Source organism: Lissotriton helveticus, chromosome 6, assembly GCF_964261635.1.
Source record: "Lissotriton helveticus chromosome 6, aLisHel1.1, whole genome shotgun sequence".
In the NCBI taxonomy this organism is placed as follows: domain Eukaryota; kingdom Metazoa; phylum Chordata; class Amphibia; order Caudata; family Salamandridae; genus Lissotriton; species Lissotriton helveticus.
Window position 1 is genome coordinate 2,053,965,772 of NC_136067.1, and position 20,909 is coordinate 2,053,986,680.

Sequence of the window (20,909 nt, forward strand, 5' to 3'; positions counted from 1 at the left end):
CGTGCTGGAGCAGTCTTGATCCGGAGGAGAGACTGGCAACAAACCGCGATGCTTGGTTGGTGCCTGCTGCTGCAGGGTGACTACTCCTTAGTCACAAGGGAGAATCTTGGGAAGAAGTCTTGAGTTCCTTTCGTGGAAAGTAGTTTCAGGATTCAAAGATGATCTGATTTGGAAGGGGGCCAGTTCCTACCTTTATCCTGCAAAAAGGGGCTGGCACGCGACTAAGTCCTGCCCTATGGGTGGGACTAGGAGGGGGGTGGTTACACCCCTCTCCTTTGGCGGGCTTTCCCCAGATCAGGGGCTGGAGTGCCCCTGGAACTGGTTCCAGCCGGCCTATGCACAGTGAGCACCGGGGTGCCACTTGCAGTCACCTTCCTCTAAAGCCCTGCCTACCTAGGATACACAAAATCCTGTCTGGGACGGTGCTGGCACCGCCCCTGGCAGGAAACCCTTTGTCCTTGCCTCCTGGGCTGGGAGGACTCCCAGCAGCAGGAGGGCAGACTTGTGTCTCGGTGGCAGCATCCATTTTGTGGAGCTAAGGCTCTGTCTGACTTTAACCGGGGTTACAGGTTACATACATGTCGTGTCCCTCTAGAAGGGTGGGATGCTAACCCCGTCGCCAGAATTGGCGAGGGGTTAGTATTCCAATTCGTATGACACCTTACTCGACATGTTTTGATAAAGCGATACCAGAGTTGGCATATAACCGCGAGGATTATAATGCACTTAAGAGTATAAGGTATGCGATATCATGGAAACGGCTAAGGGATGGATCCCGAAAGCCGCAGACAGGCTCAGCTCATGCCAGAGCACTATCTCACACGATTCCAAGCACTCTGCCTTCAGGATTGTCAAGGCCTGCCATAGGAGTGACTGATAGGAGATCTGTGTGTCCATTTAGGTTTAGATATAGGAATACTATATCTACAGCAGAGGGTGAGTACACCACTCTGCCCCAGCTGTCAAGCAGCCAGTTGTGTCTGATTTAGTTAGTCAGCCCAGGGGTGGCATAATACATGCTGCAGCCCCTGGGAGACTTCTGGGTGCACCTCAGCCCTGGGTACAGGGACTTGGAGAGGGCCCAGGGCCAATTCAGTACCTGGGTACAATTTGGAGTGGAGAGAACAGCTAGGCTGTGGGTCTGATTAGCAGGCCCACAGCCAGGGAAAGTCGTAAACCAGTGAAGCAAAAAGCAAAAATCTGGGTGATCATAGGATTGCAGACCCTACTCTCCTACAGCGCGCTATACAAGTGTTATGATTGATTGATTGATTGACCTAATTTGGCTAAATATCCAAAGAACACGGGTTTTTTTTACAACAGATTTTATTGATTTTTCATGGTGTAGTCTGGGTTGAGACCCGGAGAGTACATATTGATGAATATTTATGACATTACATATCTCGATTGAAGTTTACGATAAACAACTGTTAACCACCATAACCTTGCGCAGAGCCACCCAGCCCCTCCTCCCAATTATGAACACACAATTAAAGATGTTGTCTAAGGGGCTCACATAACCCTCCCGTTTGTGTAGAGTTCAATCTCAGTACGGGGTCTTAGCTTATCACGGATCTGAGATGGTGATCGAAGGTAATTCTATGCCACGATAATCCGCCCACCGCAGCCATATTTTCTTACGTTTCTGGGGGCATCCCCGGGCCTGAAACACCGTTATCTCTGCATTCATACATTCATCCATGGCCTTTTGCCAGCGACTAACCTTCGGCGGAGACTCGCTGTACCACTGCTGGGCAATGTCCTGTTTAGCAATGGTAACCGCTAAAAACAATAGGTGCTGCTTACATCTGGTTCCCAATGCTATCTGTGCTATGTAATAACAGTAGCTTCCGGTCAAGTGACAGGTCCCGTGGCAATACCTCACTCAGGCAAGCCACCACCCTCCGCCAGAATGGTTGTATTGCAGTACATCCCCAGACTGTATGTATGAATGTCCCATCGTCCGCCCTGCTTCTCAAGCACATCGGGGACTGGATAGCATCCATCTTCCATAGTCGGAGTTGGGTATAATAAACACGGTGTACATAATTGAACTGTATAAGGAGATATTGTGTGGAAACCGTCGCATCTCTGGGGCTAGCTAGGGCCTCTGCCCAATCGTCATCCGTTATGCCTGGTCTTATGTAGTGTGGTATGGTTGTGTGTTGTCAGGGTTTGATAGAGCTGACGAATCTTATGTGCACCTATGTCACCCATCAACAAGTGCCCTTCTAAGCGATGGCATTCGGGCAAGGTGTCAGTGTCAGTGTGCTGTTGTATGGGGGTGAGTGCGTGCCGGAGTTCAGATATCTAAAGAATGGAGTCTTATACAATCGAAACTCTGTCTGGAGCTGTTGGAACGATAAAAGAACATATATTGAAGTATTAATTATTTTAACATCAGTAGAGGGGATGGCATATACAGACATACATATGTATGTATGTATGTACTACAGGGGAAGGTAGGTAGTGGCATTGAAGAATGTGAAGGTAGAGTACCCACTACAAATATATATATATATATATATATATATATATATATATATATATATATATATATATATATATATACATATACATATATACACACACACACATGTCAGCAGACTTTTCCTCATGCAAAAAGGATGACGCAATATTGATTTATTTGTCAGCTATCGAACGCGTTTCGCCTGTCCTGCAGGGTTGCTCACCAACATCAATAAAGTTTTCAACTATTTAAATGCAGTTACGTGCTGTGTCACATGTGAAACTACTCCGTGAATGTATTAGAAGACAGACTCGCAGTTTTTGTAATTCAAAACATAATAGTGAATATTTCATATAACTCTGCTATTAATATAAGCCAATCGTGTTTTTTTACATTATTTGAATAATTAAGGATTCATCTCTGTATTTTGACGTACTACTTGCACAATTTACAAATATATTGACATCTTGCCCCAGTGGGCATTATACCATTCCTACATTATATTATAGAAATGTAGGTATCCAAACACAGAAAAAACTGTTCATCCTGCCCCAGTGGGCTACTTTGAAAGCAGAGAAAATGATAATTATGTCATAATCTTCTAAAGTGCAAAGTGCTAAATCCAATATAAAGTGAAAAAGTAAAAATTGATTCATAAACAGTCTAAAACTAAAAAATTGAAAGGAGACTAGCTTATTACTGCACAGATTACAGATGCGTATGGAAATCTTCCTCCATATTCAAACCTACCGAGATTTTTGTATTTAGCTCTATAATACAGCATGATTCGAGCCTTCTTAATTTTTTCTCCCAGTCTCCACCCCTTATGTTTGGGTTGATCCCATTGTTGGAAATGGCCATTTTTGCAGGGTTATCCCGAAACTTTTTGCTTCTACCTCCTTTGTTTTTCCTGGCCTGTGGTCGTTGACTATAGGACTCTGGGCCTTCTACCACTGCTGATCAGTGCTAAAGTGCATATGCTCTCTGTGTAAATTGTTATCGTGATTGGTTATCCATGATTGGTATATTTGTTTTACCAGTAAGTCCCTAGTAAAGTGCACCATGTGTGCCAGGGCTGGTAATTCAAATGCTACTAGTGAGCTTGCAGCACTGATTGTGCCACCCACATGAGTAGCGCTGAAAAGATGTCTCAGGCCTGCCACCGCTGTGCCTGTGAGCAGTTTGTTAACTGCCATGTTGGCCTGGCCAGTGCACCCACTTCCCTTTTCTTACACATAAGGCACCCCTATGGTAGGCTCAAGGTACCCCTCTGGGCAGGGTGCAGTGTATGTGAAAGGTAGGACATGTACTAGTGTGGGTAACATGTCCTGATATTGAAAGGCTATCTTGCCCATAGGACAAAATGGGGAATGCTGTGTAGCAGGTTTACCTGCATATCTTCCCATAGAAGCAAGATAGAAAATTGGAATTTGGTATCCCTGAACTCAGAATTTAATAACTCATCTTTTAGGAAGTATGGTTTTTAAATTCAGTGTTTGAAAATAGCACTTTTAGAATAGTTGCTATTTTCTTGATCAACCTTTCTGTGTGCCTCTGCCATTTTGTGGATTGACTGTCTGGTCTGAGAGTGACAGGGGCTGGGGTGGCTCCAGAAGTCTGGGTGAGTCCGCACTAGGCTGAATATACTTATGTGCATTTGGAGTGGTGGGAGGAGTAGCACCTGGGCCTGAATAGGTCTATGCCTGCCTTCCACAATGGTGGCTTCACCTCCTGTGGTGCGTCTGATGACCCTTGCCCACACTGACAAAGGAAGAAGTTGTGCACTGGCAGAGTGCACCCAGAACTAGTTTGGACTGGGTCCAGGACCCCTCACAAATAGAGAACACAGACTTTTGGGGTATAAATATCAGAGCTGAAACCCCTGAAAGTTAGACTACTTTTGGAAGCAAGGAGGAACCTTTGCTGAGGAAAAAAGCTGAAGAGCTGAACCAGAAGTACTGCCTTTGCTGTGCATCTGGGGTTGGCCTGCAGTTGCTATTTAAGCCAAGGGGAAAATGAAGGACTTTGATGTGAGCTGCGTCCCCTGCTTGAAGAAAGGACTGTGATGTGTGCTTTGTCCTGAAAAGAAAGTCTCCAAGGGCCTGAGAAGAGCTGGCCTCTTGTTGTGGAAACACAGGGATATAAAAGTTTCCAAGACTACTTCGTGATCAAGAGGAATCCTTGCCAAAGAAGATCAGCTGAAGAGACTGAGGAGAAGTACTGCCCTTGCTGTGTGTCTGGGGTTGGCCTGCAGTTTGCTGTTTCTACTGAGGAGAGAACTAAAGGACTTTGCTGTGTGCTGTGTCCCCTGCTTGAAGAAGGAATTTGCTGTGTGCTTTGTCGTGAAAGAAAGTCTCCAAGGGCCTGAGAAGAGCTGGCCTCCTGTTTATGAAGTCCCAGGCACAAAAGGACTTCACCCCGAGCTTCCCTGAACTTACTTGCTGGGAGTTCCAGTCTGCCAGGAAGGCCTGTAACTGTGTTTGAGGCTTTTTTGCTGAAGGGAGCTGGAAGCGCGACGCAACGAGAAAAGCACAGTGCCTGCCGCAGCAGCCGCTGTTGCATCCTCGAGGAAGCGTGTCGCTGCTGCCGCTGTCGCCTCATCGGAGAAGCGTGCTGCCGCACAGAGGGTGCCGTCGCATCACCAGAGAAGCGTGTCACAGGGCCGTCACATCGCTGAGGAAGCGCGCTGCTGCTGATCGCCGCTGCAACATTGGAGACGCATTTCGCAGGGCCTGTCGCGGCTCAGAAAACCACTGAGTTCGCCGAATGGCCGTCGGGCGTGCACGCACCACCTCTACGTTGTCGCATCGCAGTAAAGACGCCATGTTATCGCACCGGATCGTCGCAACGCATCGAGGCGCCATCTTGTCACATCGGAACCGGAGTGCAGGAAGAATTGACGCATCGCCTTCTCTGTGACCCTCTTGTTTGTTTCGCGTTACGCATCCCAGGTACTTTGTGAGTAAAGTGTTGCATTTCATCATCTACAAGTTTATTTTTACAACAACCTTTCTAAAGACGTTCTACTGAGTTTTTGTATGTTGGATTTTTGTCGTTTTGGTCTTGTTTAGTTTAGAGAATGTAAATGAAAAAACATTTTGATACCTGGGATTCCCCTGAGCCTTCGTCATCAAAGAAGTAACGAACAATTGTGCCGTCTGCATGGCCTGAGAGGATCCCCTTCCCTGATATACTGTGAAGGGAAAAAACAAAAGTTAGATGAAATAAAAACATCTTAAGTGGTGCCAATCAGAGGAAGAGAAGAATAGAGACTGCCACAGACAGTTAAGCCCATGTTCAGAAAACACTCTAAAAGTGCAACTGTGAACAATCTGCCAAAACTTCTATCTTCAGGCAAAAAAGAGGAACTGACATGGACAGGTAAGACCACGTTCACGTAACACCCTAAAAGTGCAAGTGTGAAGAATATCTAGAAACCTCCAACTTCAGGCTTACGAGAGGGACAGACACGGACAGGTAAAACCAGGTTCACATAACACCCTAAAAGTGCAAGTGTCAACAATCTGCCAAATCTTCCATCTTCAGGCATACCAGATGGACTGACAAGGACAGCTAAGACCATATTCACATAACTGACCATAAAAGTGCAACTGTGAACACTCTGTTAAATCTTTCACCCTGAGACATATGACAGGGACTGACGTGGACAGGTAAAGACATGTTCACATAAGACCTAAAAGTGCAACTGTGAACAATCTGCTGAATCTTCCATCTCGAGGCATGCATGTCTATGGAAACTGAATCTGTGAATTTGGATCTGCAATTCTTGACTGCAGAATGGCTTCTGTATTAATCAAAGATAAAATGCCAATATGAGAAAAAGCTTTAGAATTAGACTCATGATGGTAAGTCAGAGTGCAATTTTACTAAGTGTCTGAACAATGAATAATGCAAATTGTTTTATTCTAAAGTACACTTGTAAATTGCTGCTTTTGCTAGGACTGTGAACATCCTATTAAAAATAAGTTCACCTACTCATATACTGTATACAATAGCATAATCTAACCAGCTCTGGCGTTTTTCAGTGCAGATAATAAGGCAAATAGCTGCAGGTACTGGGTTTCAGCTTAAATATATGAATTATTGCCCACAATTTATACAATTCTACAAACATGCCTGTTCGTCATAAAACAGAACAACTCTACCTATCTCCCGGGTGCTCTCTTCACCATTGCCCTAGAGGCTGAGCATCAGGCAGCAGTCATTGTCCAAACTTGTCAGCAGCCACCTGTGGTATACCACAAAAATTACTAAAAGAATGTAATGTCCATAACGTTCATCTGTAAAAATGTAATTCAGGATCCCAGGGTTTACCACTATCTCTAACATTCTTCAACATATTCTTGTGTGCACCTCATTACAAATGAAACCTATAAAACCACATTTACATCCGAAGCCGATACTCAGATACAACTTAGCTTGGAAAACAGAAAACAGGACCTGAATAACATCTGTTGAGGGGTAGGGGAAAGCTGCAAGTACACAAATGACACTCAAATAGAGATTCTGCTGCCTGGAAGCACCAGTTAAGAGACTCGGGCCAGATGTATGAAGCCCTTTTCCCGTTTGCAAACGGGCCGATTCTCAGAATTAGCCCGTTTGCGAACGGGAAAAGGCCTTTTGGGACGTATCATCCCAAAAGGCCCTTGCAAAATAAGGAATCGCAAAATTTGCGAGTCCCTGTTTTGCGATTGCATTTAAGGAATCACAGATTGCGATTCCTTAAATGCAATGCAGGAAGCACCCAAGTTGTGCGATTTTTCCTTAAGAAATCGCAAATTACCACCAACATGAAGTTGGTGGTAATTTGCGATTACTTTTAAAAATGCACTTTTTAGCATTTTTCAAAGTGCTATGTGGCACACGTACATGCCCTTAGGGCATGTATGTGCGTCACATGTAAACACATACATATTTCAGGGGTGCTACAGGGTGTCCTTTCGACACCCTTGCACGCTTGAAATTGCATTCGCAATTTGCAAGTACCTAATGGGTACTTGCAAATTGAGAATGTCTTCCAATTCATTCCTATGGGCCTATAGGCCCATAGGAATGAATGGGAAGGTATTCCTTAATTGTGAATCGCAATTTTTGATTTACAATTAAGGAATATTTAGGAATCGCAAATATTATTGAGATTCCTACCTACATAGCATTTTTCGAGTCCTTCTTAGCGATTTGCTAAAAATCGCTATTAAGGACTCGCAAACGGCTACAATGATACATCTGCCCCTCAATTCATTTTCACAGCCATTAGTCTAGTGGCCTGCCCTACCAAAGGGTGAAGCAGCCTTGGATTCAGAGATATCTCTCACACCACAAAACTGTTGTGGTCTAAGCAACAAATGCATGCCTTTCACTGCTCTGCGTGTCATTCCCAACCACAAGTACAAAAACAAGCAGTTAGATTGACCTTCAAGTGGAAGAAATGCAACAGATCAAACCTGCATTAAAACACTCACTATGTAACAGTGGAAGCCAAGTTCATATTCAAAGGATAATACACTCTTCACAACGTGTTTTGAACTGGAGGACAGGGTGCATGCAGAAGCTTGTCAGTCGTTACAATGATGATTCCCTATAAGTAATGACCCTTCACCACAGAATATCAAAGTAACATTATTCTGACTCGTTACCGAGACATGTGGTATTTGGAAAATTGTAAGTTATTAGTTTGATGTCAAAATAACCTTTTTAGAAGAAATATTCCACATCTCTATATTGACATTGTTGTGGTTATTAAGAACACAACTAGGGATGAAAAATATATCCCTCTTAGCTGCGTTGAAACGTAGTCCATCAACTGCAGTGAATCAACCGGGCTTGCACCTTTACTGTCTCATGATTGGGACATCCACTTGCCTTGGGTTGCCCACATTAGCAAGTCACTTGTAGGGATCAAAGTTAACTAATTACAAGATGAGTGCAGCTGAATTATTAAATTAACCAACCCATTAATAAAGCGGCGTTTTAGGACCAAATTATGTTATATTTGGCGTGTGTGGAGGTTAAGGAAGTTAGATCTAACACTATCTTAAAATGTACCTCAATTTGTTGGTCTATGGAAGTGAGTTGACTAAGCAGATAAGCACTGTCTTGACTGCCTCCTAAATTGGGCGTCAAAAGATTTAGGGGGAGTTCTGAAAGTATTTTAAGGAGGGTGTACCATGGCTGCTTTCTTTTTTTAATGATGTGATATGCAAAATATCCTAGAATGCAGCTGTATCATAAACAGATAAGTGTCTGGTCTGTTTTGATTTTATTTCCATTTGGTGTGCTCATATATATATTTGGGGTAGGTTTTATCCAAAACAAATATTTCTCTTTTTTGTAAAAATTCTCCCGCCTCCATGCAGAACTGGGAGCAGGAACCCCCACTTAACAAAATTGATTGCCTTCTCTGTGTCTCAGAAAATTGCCCCTACGCGGCCTTCAGGGTTGATGCAGGAGACCGTTCCAAAGAGGGTACGCAAGTTGGATATAAGAGAATGGACAGGTGCGAAACCTGATTGTTCAGGTCCTATAAGGCGAGGGAGCAGTGGAACCAAGGGATTAGCCAGGATCTTCGCAAATAGTTTTGAATTGGTATTCAAGAGTGACAGAGGTCGGAATGATGAACAGTAATCAGCCGGCTTGCGCGGTTTTAGTAGGGTGACCAGGAGAGCTTCACGCATGGTTGGAGGCATTTGTCCATCTCGTGCCATCTCCTCAAACAGAGTGACCCACAACAAACATTTCTACCTACCTGGTTGCCTAGTATTGTTTTTATCTATTAAATACAGAGACCTTTCTAACTCTCATATTTTAGCACATAATGTAACCAAGAACGTCAATGCCCGCTAAAAAACAATATGTATTGCAGTGACCTAAAGTCGGCATTTTGACACGATATACAAAAACACAGTATAGTTTCTAAGCATACTAACATCAATAGATTAAGGTCAGGACGTGACTAAAATGACACCAATATGACTGCCACAAACTATTCAGCAGAGATCTATATTCCACAAAATATCAATGAAACAAATGCAACAAGAAACATTGCAGCAACCCCATCACCTTAGACTTAACAATAACATTCGTCAACTCCTTGGACAACAGCGCCTATGCTAGCCAGTGATTGCTGGTTGTGTGTAAAGGCCCAGGCCATGAAGAATTGAACTGAGACATCATGTGCCAACCAACCGGGAAAGGATAGAGCCATTGATAAATACTTACTTCGAAGTTAGAGAAACCACGTACGACTCTGTTCCGTAGATGGTTGAGGACTTATTTGTCTTGGTATTTGCTAACCGAACCTTCAGGGTAAAAAAAGAGATGTATAGACAGTCATCAAGTGATTATGTAATAGTACAACATAACCAGTCAGGGGTGTACAGTCAAGAGTTAACCAGACTTAAACAGGAGCATGAACGGTACAGTTTAGACATACAAATCTGCCCAGTAAAAATCACAGAAATGCACTTCATTAGCCCTTTTACAATGCAAGTCTCAACTGCAGATTTTTTTAAACTTATCAATAGCATGCAATGAGTCACTTAAAAATTGATTTTACTGAGATTCAAGTGAAAGCGTCAAATGTTATAAAACTTTCTGAGAAGTATTTTTAATGGTAATGTAAATAGTATGGCAACACCGCTCTGTTAACCTCCTACACTTCCAGACACTGGGTGCAAAGATCTTAATGTTATCGATTGAACCCTTTCTGAATATTGTAACATAAGGAAACAAGGTTTTTTTGCCATGTATATAGTCATTGCCAGATAATATTTTAGTAGCATGCTGTGGACAATGAAAGAAAGCAGTTCTGAAAAGATTGATAAATAACCATTATTCATCGATTCCTCTGTGACCTTTATAAAGTAAATCACCATGTTTTCTGGCCACACAGCTCACATTAGGCTTCACTTTTAACAAAGAGCCTGTAGACTTTCCAAACAAGACATAAACCAACTATGACACAACCCTTGGCCCTTTCCTCGTGCAAGGTGCTATTGTCCTCTTTGAAAGGCTCCAAAAGGCTGAATCTAGCCACCTACCTCTATTAGACCTAGGCTTTACTGAAGGCCCTCCAAAGCGAGTTCTCACCACACCGCGATATATAAGCAGGCATTGAAGCCATTTGGCAATGGAGGATAGTTATCGGCCAGTCTTTGAATGTTGATGCCAATAAAGTCAACAGTTAGTTCTGGGGAGCAGAGGGTGAACAGGCAAGTGAGGGGAGGGTGAAGAAGCAGGTTTTAGGTACAGGAGAGTAGCCATAAGAAGGAATTTATGGGGGAATGTTTTGTCTTTGCCTTTGGTTTTCCAATCCAATATGGACAGATCACATGTTCTTAGCAGAACCATAGCTTCCCAACTGCGAACGTAATTGGAAATATACCTTTGCCTGTCCTGGGCATGTTTAATGAAACATATCCTTCATTAGGGGAGCTACTGGTGTTTTATGCCCCACCAGCAATGTTTGAGATGGGGGCTGTGATGAGGAGGGGAGGGGGAATAAAAGGAGATTTTCAAATGGTGGCTCCTGATCAAAGATGTGTGGCAATGGGGAAGGTCCTGTTGAACCTGGTCAAGAAGGGGGTCTGCTGGAGCTGGCTGCTAGCCTACAACAGGGATAGAGCAGGAGGGAGAGCTCCTCAAGTTTGTAGCCTGCAGTTGGGCACAATGACTGTGGTCAGTTTGTGTCTGACCAGGGACACCATTAGGGCAGTGCACTGACATCATGGGCGGGGGTTGCTGTGTTTAGCAATAACATAAGGTTTAAAAGAACCTGCTGCAGAGTTCCTTGTGCGTCCAGCTTTCAGGCAGCAATAAAAATGTAAAAGATAACTCTTGCGATTAAAGTTACTGCTAAAGAGAGAGATCCAAGTTTTGACTGGTGGCAGTTTTAAATCCCCATAAAGTAGCACAGAAGGTTAATATGCCTGCTGCAAAGAACAGATCTGAATTTTATGTGAACAGCTGAGTGGATTAGTAAAGCCAGCCTTTACAGCGCTTTTAAACAAATGAAATGTACGTCAGAGAGGAAATATGGAGAGATGAGGGGCACTTTCGCCAGTGGTAGTGAGGAAATCTGAGGAGGAGGTCATATAGGGTGGGGTTACCAAAAACGATTGCTGCACTAGGCGCCACACGTGCTAAAGCCAGCCCTGTGTCTGACTAAGCACAGAGTCTTGGAAGGGGGTGAACTGTGTAGTAGCAGGGTCAACTGAGAAGACAAACATATGGACACTGAAACTATGTGGTAGTTGTGAGCCCATAGTTACTTCTACAGAGATAAATGCAGTCAGGGGGAAGCCACACAATAGGAGGAGGGAGATGAAAAGCAGGAGTGCTGGGAATCCGATTCAACTGAACGAGCGAGTGGTATCTTTTCACTATGCGCTTCTTCAAGGCAGACTCTCTTCTAATTTTATGACCGATACTCACCTTAGCCCAGGCAACGGCAGCAATTCTGATTAGGTCGAGGCAACAGAGCAGAGGCTGCTGCAACAGCCACGAGACAGGTGAGAGCCTGGTCTAACCGCTACTCATACCCAGGTAAGGAGAGAAAGGGGGTCGATGGGGGGGGGGGGGGGTAAGAAACCAGACGGCACCACAGTTCGGGAGATAGCCACTCATTATTTGCTGAAGTCTTTAGCCTGGTCGGGGGCTTCTGTTGGATCCACATATAGGTGAAGGTGGCTTGCACTGCTTACTGTGTGCTTTCTTTCCACAAGATAGCCCTCCAACAGGAATACTAAACAGAATGTTAAGCTTGCTTCCAACACAATACAGCTGGACCATATAGTTCAATATCACTGCAATCACAATAGTAGCCCAGCCCACCCCATCCCAAGCAACAACTCCCAAACACCATCCACAACAAATTAGACAGTATCAAAACACTTATCCAGTACAACCCAGAAATTCAATTTAGTTGAGTATAAATCACCTCACAACAGCACTCAAAGCAATATTCAGCATTTACAATCGGGACAAGTAGATAAACTCGGCATACAAATGCAAAGTAATGCAGATGCCGAAGGTACTTGGTGTCAATATGGGTATAGCTGCTCTTCACAGAATGAAACAATACACCCAACACAACATATTGCAACAATAGATGCATTTGCAACACAACTCCCTACTTTCAATTACTTGCCTCATGCAGGTCAACAAACAGACCAAAGCTCGCAGATGGCGCGTATCTGAACTGGTAAAGATCCCCAGTTACACACAACACTAACCAATACAACATACATTTAACACAGGTGAAACACTATTGGTGATTCGGCTCCAACAATCAGGCAACAGAGTCCACTCTGTGAAGTATTGTGGGTAATACCACAGTAGGAGAGAGTGGGAATGTAAGGGGCCCACTGCATTTTGCAAGAGAAACTGTAATTTGTGTTATATCACTACGTCCCACTGGAAACTAAACTGGCTGTGCACCCATAGGGAACTATCAGGACATAGAGTCACTTGGGAAGAAGCAAACCTTGTGCAACTATGCCAGAACAGAACAAGAACTCACTGGAGCCGAGAATCCAGCTCAGCTGCAGCACTTATATAAGTATAAAATGAAGATCATGAGGCAGACTTTCGGATTTCTACAATAGAAATGATTCATATAAAGGTTCTTGCAAGTCACCTTGAGCAGGTTCCTTCCCATCATCATAACATGTTAGAATGTATTTCAATCTTGATGGGACTGTCTTGAAGTGGATGTTCTATTAAATGTACTGATCATACATGGAAGCAGAATGTTAACTTTCCTTTTAATCTATTACTGGGACCCATTGTGGTTAAAAAAATGGGAACACAAAGTTTGGCTAGATTCAACAGGATGTTCAAATCTATATATATATAACAAGCATTTGCAATGCAATAGGTCTCGCATTAGGAAAGTTTGAGCTATTAGTAATGTAAATGACAAATTTTTTATTTATGTGTTGGTTTTGAGAATAGCGAAATGAATAGCTTTGTCATTTATAATGCCAATAGTTTTAACTTTCGCAAATGTGACATCTTTAGCATTTGTAATGCAATATGTGTTGTATTTACATGACTTAGATGTATTGATATTACAAAGAACAATGGCTTTTATTTTTTACAATAATTAATAGTTAAATAAAAGTTATTGTAATTTACAATGGCACTAGCTTAAATTTTTGTAAATAACTTTTGGGAAGATTATGTTCTTGGATTTTCGTCACAATAAAATACAATGAACAGAAGTGAAATATTAACTTTTTTTTGGTGACATTTGTAATAAAGCGTGAAACATTGAGATAACATATTTGAACCAGTTGTTGCGTACCAGACTTCAACATCAGCCAATCGCGCTGATAAAGAGGTTTTAATGCGCACGATTCCAACGATTGCAAGTTGTGTACGATCGAATTTTGAGCAATATGTTCCTGTGACGTGCAGCAAGTTTTCCCTGTTGCAAAACACGATAATGGATGCCTATATAATGCGATATGTAATATTGCTCCGAGCGCAAAACGGGATTTTTGGCCCAATCATAAAGAGAGCGTCGGGGTTTAATTTTTGGAAGTCGGATTCTTTTGGGGGGGGGAAAATGAACTTCACCCGTAGATGTATTGTTATTTTTGGGTATAAAACTAAAATGTTGGGATTATTTATGTGTGTAAACTGAAACCATACATACATACACACTTCACCACCGCCCACGTCCTGTAAACTGGGCCCCAACTCGAAATCTATACTCTAAAATTAATTTACTCGCCAATAGTTTTGCACCAGGGATGGGCATATTTGCTCTGTGACCGCGGCGGCTGGGACACGCTAGTAACCAGAAGGAGGCGTGCTCGCGACAGGCTGGGGAGCGCGCGCACAGGTTCCAGGCAGCGACGGAGGCCTGGCGCGCACCGCCTCCCTGTGCCGTGTCGCGCGCCGTGGGTCTCGTCCCCTTTTCCTCTTCCCAGTGTGTGCACCGCGGAGGCCTGTTTCCTACGCTGGGGGCCTGCAACCGCCGCTTCCTGCGATGTTGGCGGAGGCTGGCGGGGATGCGCCCCCGGTCTGGGGGAAGCTGCCGGTTTTGCAGCCACTCTCGGTCCTTCCCCTGAAGCCGGGCCCGCCTTCTCACCACTGCCTCCTCCACCTGGAGCCTCCGGAGATGCAGAGGAGCCAGACTCTAGACGGGCCGGAGTACGAGGAGGAAGAGGTGGTGATTCCGCTGACCGCTCCGGCGCCTAACTAGTAAGTACCGAGATTCGGGAGGATGGCAGATCTCCCGATGCATGGGGCGGGGGTGTGTGTCTGTGTGTGCGTGCAGGGGGGGCTAGGGGGCGGCGGCGTGTGTATGCGTGCGTGTCTGTGCGTGTCTGTATGTGTGTGTGTGTGTGTGTGGTGGGGGGGCGGCAGTGTGTGTACGTGTGCCTGTGTGGTGTGTGTGCAGGGGTGTGGGGGCTGGGTGTGTTCGCACGGGAATATGAGGCACGAGATGGGCACGGCGCCGTGCGCGCCCACGAGGTCAAATCTGCGCTCGTACCCCTCTCGTGTCTACATTCCCAGAAACGGGCAGCAATAGGTCTCGAGCAGACTCTGCTCGACCTAAAAACAAATGTATGTCTGTCTGATCGCCTAGAAACTTTTGGAATTTGTTGAGTACACTCCCGCGAAGGTTTCTGGCATACATTTTTGTTAAATATCCGCCCCCCAGGACCCTCATAATCTTTCGAATACTGATGTACGCACCAGACATAAAAACAACAAATCGTGTATCCACAAGCACTCTAATAAATAAATAGAATTAAAACACCATTCATCCAATCGCCATGAAACTTTGGGAAGTTGTGGAGTACACTCCCGCGAAGGTTTCTGGTATAACATTTTTTTAAATATCGGCCCCCGCAGGGCCCTCATAATCTTTCGAATACTGATGTACGCACAAGACGGAAAAACAAAAAATCGCCATGAAACTTTGAGAAGTTGTTGAGTACACTCCCGCGAAGGTTTCTGGCATAATTTTTTTTAAAATATCGGCCACCCAGGGCCCTCATAATCTTTTGAATATTGATGTACGCACCAGACGGAAAAACAAAAAATCGTGTATCCACAAGCACTCGAATAAATAAATAGAATTAAAACACCATTCATCCTGACATACTGATACTATATGTGTATATGTACTTCGATGTATATGCTGTTTGGCTGAAAAACAATAAAACAGTTTAAAAAAAAAAAAACATTCATCCGATCGCCATGAAACTTTGGGAAGTTGTGGAGTACACTCTCGCGAAGGTTTGTGTCATAAAAATGTTTTAAATATCGGCCCCCCAGGGCCCTCATAATCTTTCGAATACTGATGTACGCACAAGATGGAAAAACAAAAAATCGTGTACCCACAAGCACTCGAATAAATAAATAGAATTAAAACACCATTCATCCGATCGGCAGGAAACTTTGGGAAGTTGCTGAGTACACTCCAGCGAAGGTTTCCGGCTTAACATTTTTTTAAATATCGGCCCCCCAGGGCCCTCATAATCTTTCGAATACTGATGTACGCACCAAACGGAAAAACAAAAAATGGTGTATCCACAAGCACTCGCACTCGAATTAAAAAATAGAATTAAAACAACACTTTGAAATGTTTTCCATATTAAAATGAATACGTTTCAATAAAAATGACACAATGTAAATTGAATGTTATCATAACGAGTTTCTTTGAATTTCCTTTCTTCGGAGATCGCAGCAACGCGCGATGGGTAAGCTAGTTACTAATAAAACATACCACTTTAGCACAATAAAATATGTAACAAATAATAGCAGAGATCAGTCCCTTTTTCCTACAGCAGAAATGACGGCATCAATGGAATAGTTAAATGACCAGTGGAATAAATCTAAACTAGAGATCTAGCCCTGTAAAAACAGCAAGTCCAATAGGGCCAAAATTATTTCTATCCAGTCGTTATAAATCTCTACAAAAATATGATAATTCTATGTAAAAGGCAACAAATCAATACCCTCAACTCCTTCTCGACCACATAGGAAGAGGCAGAATCAGATGTTTTATCACTGGTGGACCAAGACACCAGTGGATCTATTTCCTGGGTCTTTCCTGGACTAAAGAGACTTGCTGTATGCCATCACGAGAGGCAAAAGAACAAGGTAAAAGAAGGGGAGTCATTTTCAAACTTCACTATGGTGACACAATTAATAAGCATTTATACTCTGTTAAACACGGTTCATAGATCATGGAGGGGATTACTAGTTAATTGGAGAAACCTTTGTTTATCAATGTACTTTTATGAACCTACACTGTGAGAGAATCTAAGGTCCTCTACAGAGATAGGTTTTTTGCTCATGCAGCCTACACTGACTTACAATCAAAATTGGTCCGTTATGTAGTGTAGGGTAGAACATGCAAAGAAACATTTTGAGAGCCAGAGGGGGTACGTATTACACATGGACAAATTTTCCCAGTTCTGTTTAAGTATTAGTACATTATTTCTTGAGGGGTTTTTTCCTAGATAGTATTGCGTAGTAATGTTTTCAGCCAAACATGCTGTTTAAGTATTTTTTTTAAAACAATGAATGTATCGTAATTGGGTACGTTTTTCAGGAAATCATTTTTTTTATTAAAGATGTGTTTGCGGATCTCGCGCATATGTGGAGATATTCAGCCTTTTATGAACATAGGAGCTAATCCCATGGCGAAGAACTGCATTTCAACCAAAATCATCATTTATTCCACATGCACAAGAAGGAAGTTGTAATAAAAATGTTTACTAGGCTACTATTCAGGGCTTGTACTGACTGTAGATTAATGTTAAGCACATTATAAAATAACCTAATTGAAAAGAGCGGCAAACATTGACTTATTAAAGAACACACTTTGAATGTACACAAGGCTGACAAAAGAGGAAATATTTTTCCTCAAGGGCTAAATCAAGTATTATATAACATTATTGAGACAATTAGGTGATCATTCTTTAAGCTGAAAACTCACAGATAAGCCCACGTCATTTTAAACTGCTCATAATGCAAATAATTAGCCAGGCGTATAAAGCACTAAGAAGTACAATTTATAACAAGTGCGATCGCTAGTCATGCCTATACTGCATAAGCTCTTCAAGGGTCACAAAACCTTTCATCAGGCTCATATATTATTCTTCAGGTAAAATATGCCCTTTTCTAACAGTCTTTATGTTAGGGATCTAGTTTTAGGCACCGAGACCAGGGACAGGAACCACATTCATTCCATCATATGCCAACCTGCCTTACACAATACATGCTTGGTCTGCCCTGCTTCCTAAGTACTGTCGACATGTTACATTTTGGCTGTCGACATGCACAACTTTCGCATTACGTTGAATGGGACTCACTGTCAATTTGTGGACTATCTTTCCAATCTTCAAACACTCAATCTGAACATGGCCTTTAATAGGGACATACCCTTGGTAGGCTACTTAGCTCTTAGAATGTGTGATTGAGTTTTGTAGACCTACAGCTTTAGGAAGGAAGTAGATTGCATTTGCCCATTCAAAGAGTTTCAAATAGATTACACCTTATGTTGAATTTGATACTTCGAATTCTCCTTGTTGTTTTTAGGATCCATTTTAAATCTGAGAACCAATTGGGATTTCAGCCCATTTTGCAAGGGACAGAGTGCTAGGGAGGAGAGAAACCCAAAAAACAACCAGAAAGACACCACAAAAATACAATCAGAACAAAGGGATGCCACATGGCAAACTCTGAGAGAGAACCCACTGTTCATCCTCTTACTTATTCAAAATGTTCTTTGTTTCCTAAATGAATTTTTGAATGGTGTTTAAATTGTTGGATATATCGAATCAAAAGGAGACATAGGGAATCTTAGAGGAGCCACTCTTGGTCCCCTTGTAATATGTAAATAAACAAACAACAAAAGAGTGATTCCAAACGAAGAGCTTGCATGAGGAGTCATACCTGTTTTTTAAAACATCCCTCACTCACCAAACTAGTGGGTGACATGCTTCTTCATTAGGATCCCACCAGAGGGGCCGAATGCCTCTCGGGTGTGCTATGCCTGGTTACAGCGGAGCAGGTTTCATTGGGAAGCGCAGTCAGTGAAAGGTTAAAATTGTCTTTACTTATCCCGAATATTTTTATTGGTGTAGAAGTAAGGCAAGGTTAAAATGTGGTGAAGGTGGATGTAAATACTGGTTAAATTGGCCAGTCACATCCTAATTTGGAAGCGAAATTACTGGTCTACATGTTTCAGCCTCCGTTTGTGTGTAGGCTTTCTTCAGGACCTGAATGCCACGGGGTATGTACACGCTAAGGTGCACCCTTACCTGTGACACCTATATACACCGCAAGACTTACGGTTAATAGTGGGCCTTCAGCAATTTCTAAAAGCAAAACAATGAGATGTAGAAAGATCTTACACCATATGTTTCAGGGTAGCCTCAGGTGTGCAAAACGTAGGCCTGTGGATTGCATGAAAGCAGGAAGGAAAATGTATCTAACAGTGTGATCGATTTTAACAGAACAGAACGCTTGCGTGTACACACACACACACACACACACACACACACACACAAAACAAAATGACACAAATACGAAGCCCTGGGATACTGCTGCTAACAAAGCATGCTTGCCCTTGGCATGAGGAAATGTCACCAGTTTCATTTCGGCAATGTGTGTGTTTTGTTTTAGCATTGTACAATGCTTTGTAACCTGACTGGGTGGAGTTGATGACCAACATGACAAATAAATTCAATGGAGCGCAAGGTGAAACGGATCTCGCTCCACTCTTGCCCCTTTCAAAGGAGTGGGCCTACACTGTAAAACACCAACTTGCCTACATGCCAGTCTATTTCAAGGGAAGCAATGAAGCTAGCAATGAAGCTTGGCATCGGCGACATGTTAATTAATTACACTGGTGAAATAAGCAACATTTTTGTATTTGGCGTTGCTTGAAGTTTTTCGAAATATTGCATTGCGTAGTTGCATGTGAGCTTTTTAGGCGAGTGAGCATCTCACCATTAATGCAGGAAGCACGCATGTCTCCTTGGTGAGATCTCTCACTAAGATTTGTTGTTTCTATATAGTTGTATCAAAAAAGATGAGCCAATAGTGGTATCATCCAGTGTGTTGCATGGTTTGGCTTCCAATGTCTTACATTGTCCATTAGGGTTCCAACAATCTTTCAGACTAATAAATACATTTAAGTCAAGAGTATAGGCAATGTGCAGCATCAGTCACAAGCAACCTTGAGGTGCATAACGACGTTGCCATTTGCACGGACGCGATATATGAACTGTTACAATTTAAATTAAGACCGATTGCTGTATGTCGGCTTAAAACACCACCAATGGCTCATGGCCCACAGGATGCAACTACATTGAAAAATACATCTTATTTAAGAGTTATATGAATGCGCTCCAAAGATGACTTAGGCCACACTGGCAACGATGTTGATAATTACAGTCAAGAAAGTGACTTCTGTAAGCCTCAGACTTACAATATCTGCACTCTGTAACCTACTGCCCCAAAAATACTTATATAAATAAAAAGATTTTTAACGCACTATAGAATAACCAATGCGTTTTATCTATCATCCTGTCAACTGCTATCTATTTCAAAAGGGCACCACCTTAATATCTGTCCAGGAAAAAAAATCCCAGCCCACACTCCTTCCCTCTGCCAACCCTGACAAAGACTCATAAATAAAGGGAGACTGCATTACTGAAGGAAAAATAAAAACGTGTACAGCGAGATAAGGATTACACCATGGAATATCGTTAATCACACAGCCTTGCGGTGCCTTACAAAGAAATAAATTATTCTTTTTGTTCTGCTGCCGCAGAAAACACACAATCCTTTTCAAGATGCATCGAATGTGTGTTCTGCAATCACAATTCTGCAGGCTATTTAGATATTCATAGTATCTCTAGTATTTACGTACCACTGGACTAACAGTAAGCGGCAAGCGCTGTATAAGTGTTCAGTATTCATACAGAAATAATACATTGGGCTGGGCACACAGAAAGGTACATGGTGCTCCATATGACAAGCTACACCAAAGGCTCACCAGCTCAATCAGTGGTTCGGACGTCGTTAACCATGAAAGTCTAGGGGCAAAGCCGTCCTGCGAGAATCTGCACCCATGACCATGCTACTTCCAGCTGAGTTCTTACTCCACTGAGATATTGATAGGGAAACAAGGGGGGCATAGAGGAATGGGGCCCCTGTGTGCACACTGCCTAGGTCTGTTGAGACTTACCGGATCCAGGCATTTGGCCTCATGCTCTCCCATCCCAATCAGCTGGAGATCTAACAGATTTGACTCTTGAGAGCCGATCCAGGCCTCTACCGTTTGGCCTGCTATACGACGTTTGCCTGTGCATGAACCTCACCATGAGGGAGGCCCCTCAAAGGAGGCACGAGGGACGTGGGGGTACCGGGGCAAAAAAGAGCC

General features: G+C 43.0%; 1 protein-coding gene across 1 annotated transcript in view; it reads right to left on the minus strand.

The window, feature by feature from the left end:
* IFT172 (intraflagellar transport 172) overlaps positions 1 to 20,909 on the minus strand; it is a 1,142,656-nt gene that overhangs the window by 1,037,190 nt on the left and 84,557 nt on the right. Inside the window, exons 6-7 of the mRNA XM_078650113.1 lie at positions 9,710 to 9,789; positions 5,576 to 5,663 (exon numbers count right to left, since the gene is read on the minus strand). Of these exons, the coding sequence (XP_078506239.1) occupies positions 5,576 to 5,663; positions 9,710 to 9,789 (168 nt within the window). The remainder of the gene's footprint in view (positions 1 to 5,575; positions 5,664 to 9,709; positions 9,790 to 20,909) is intronic.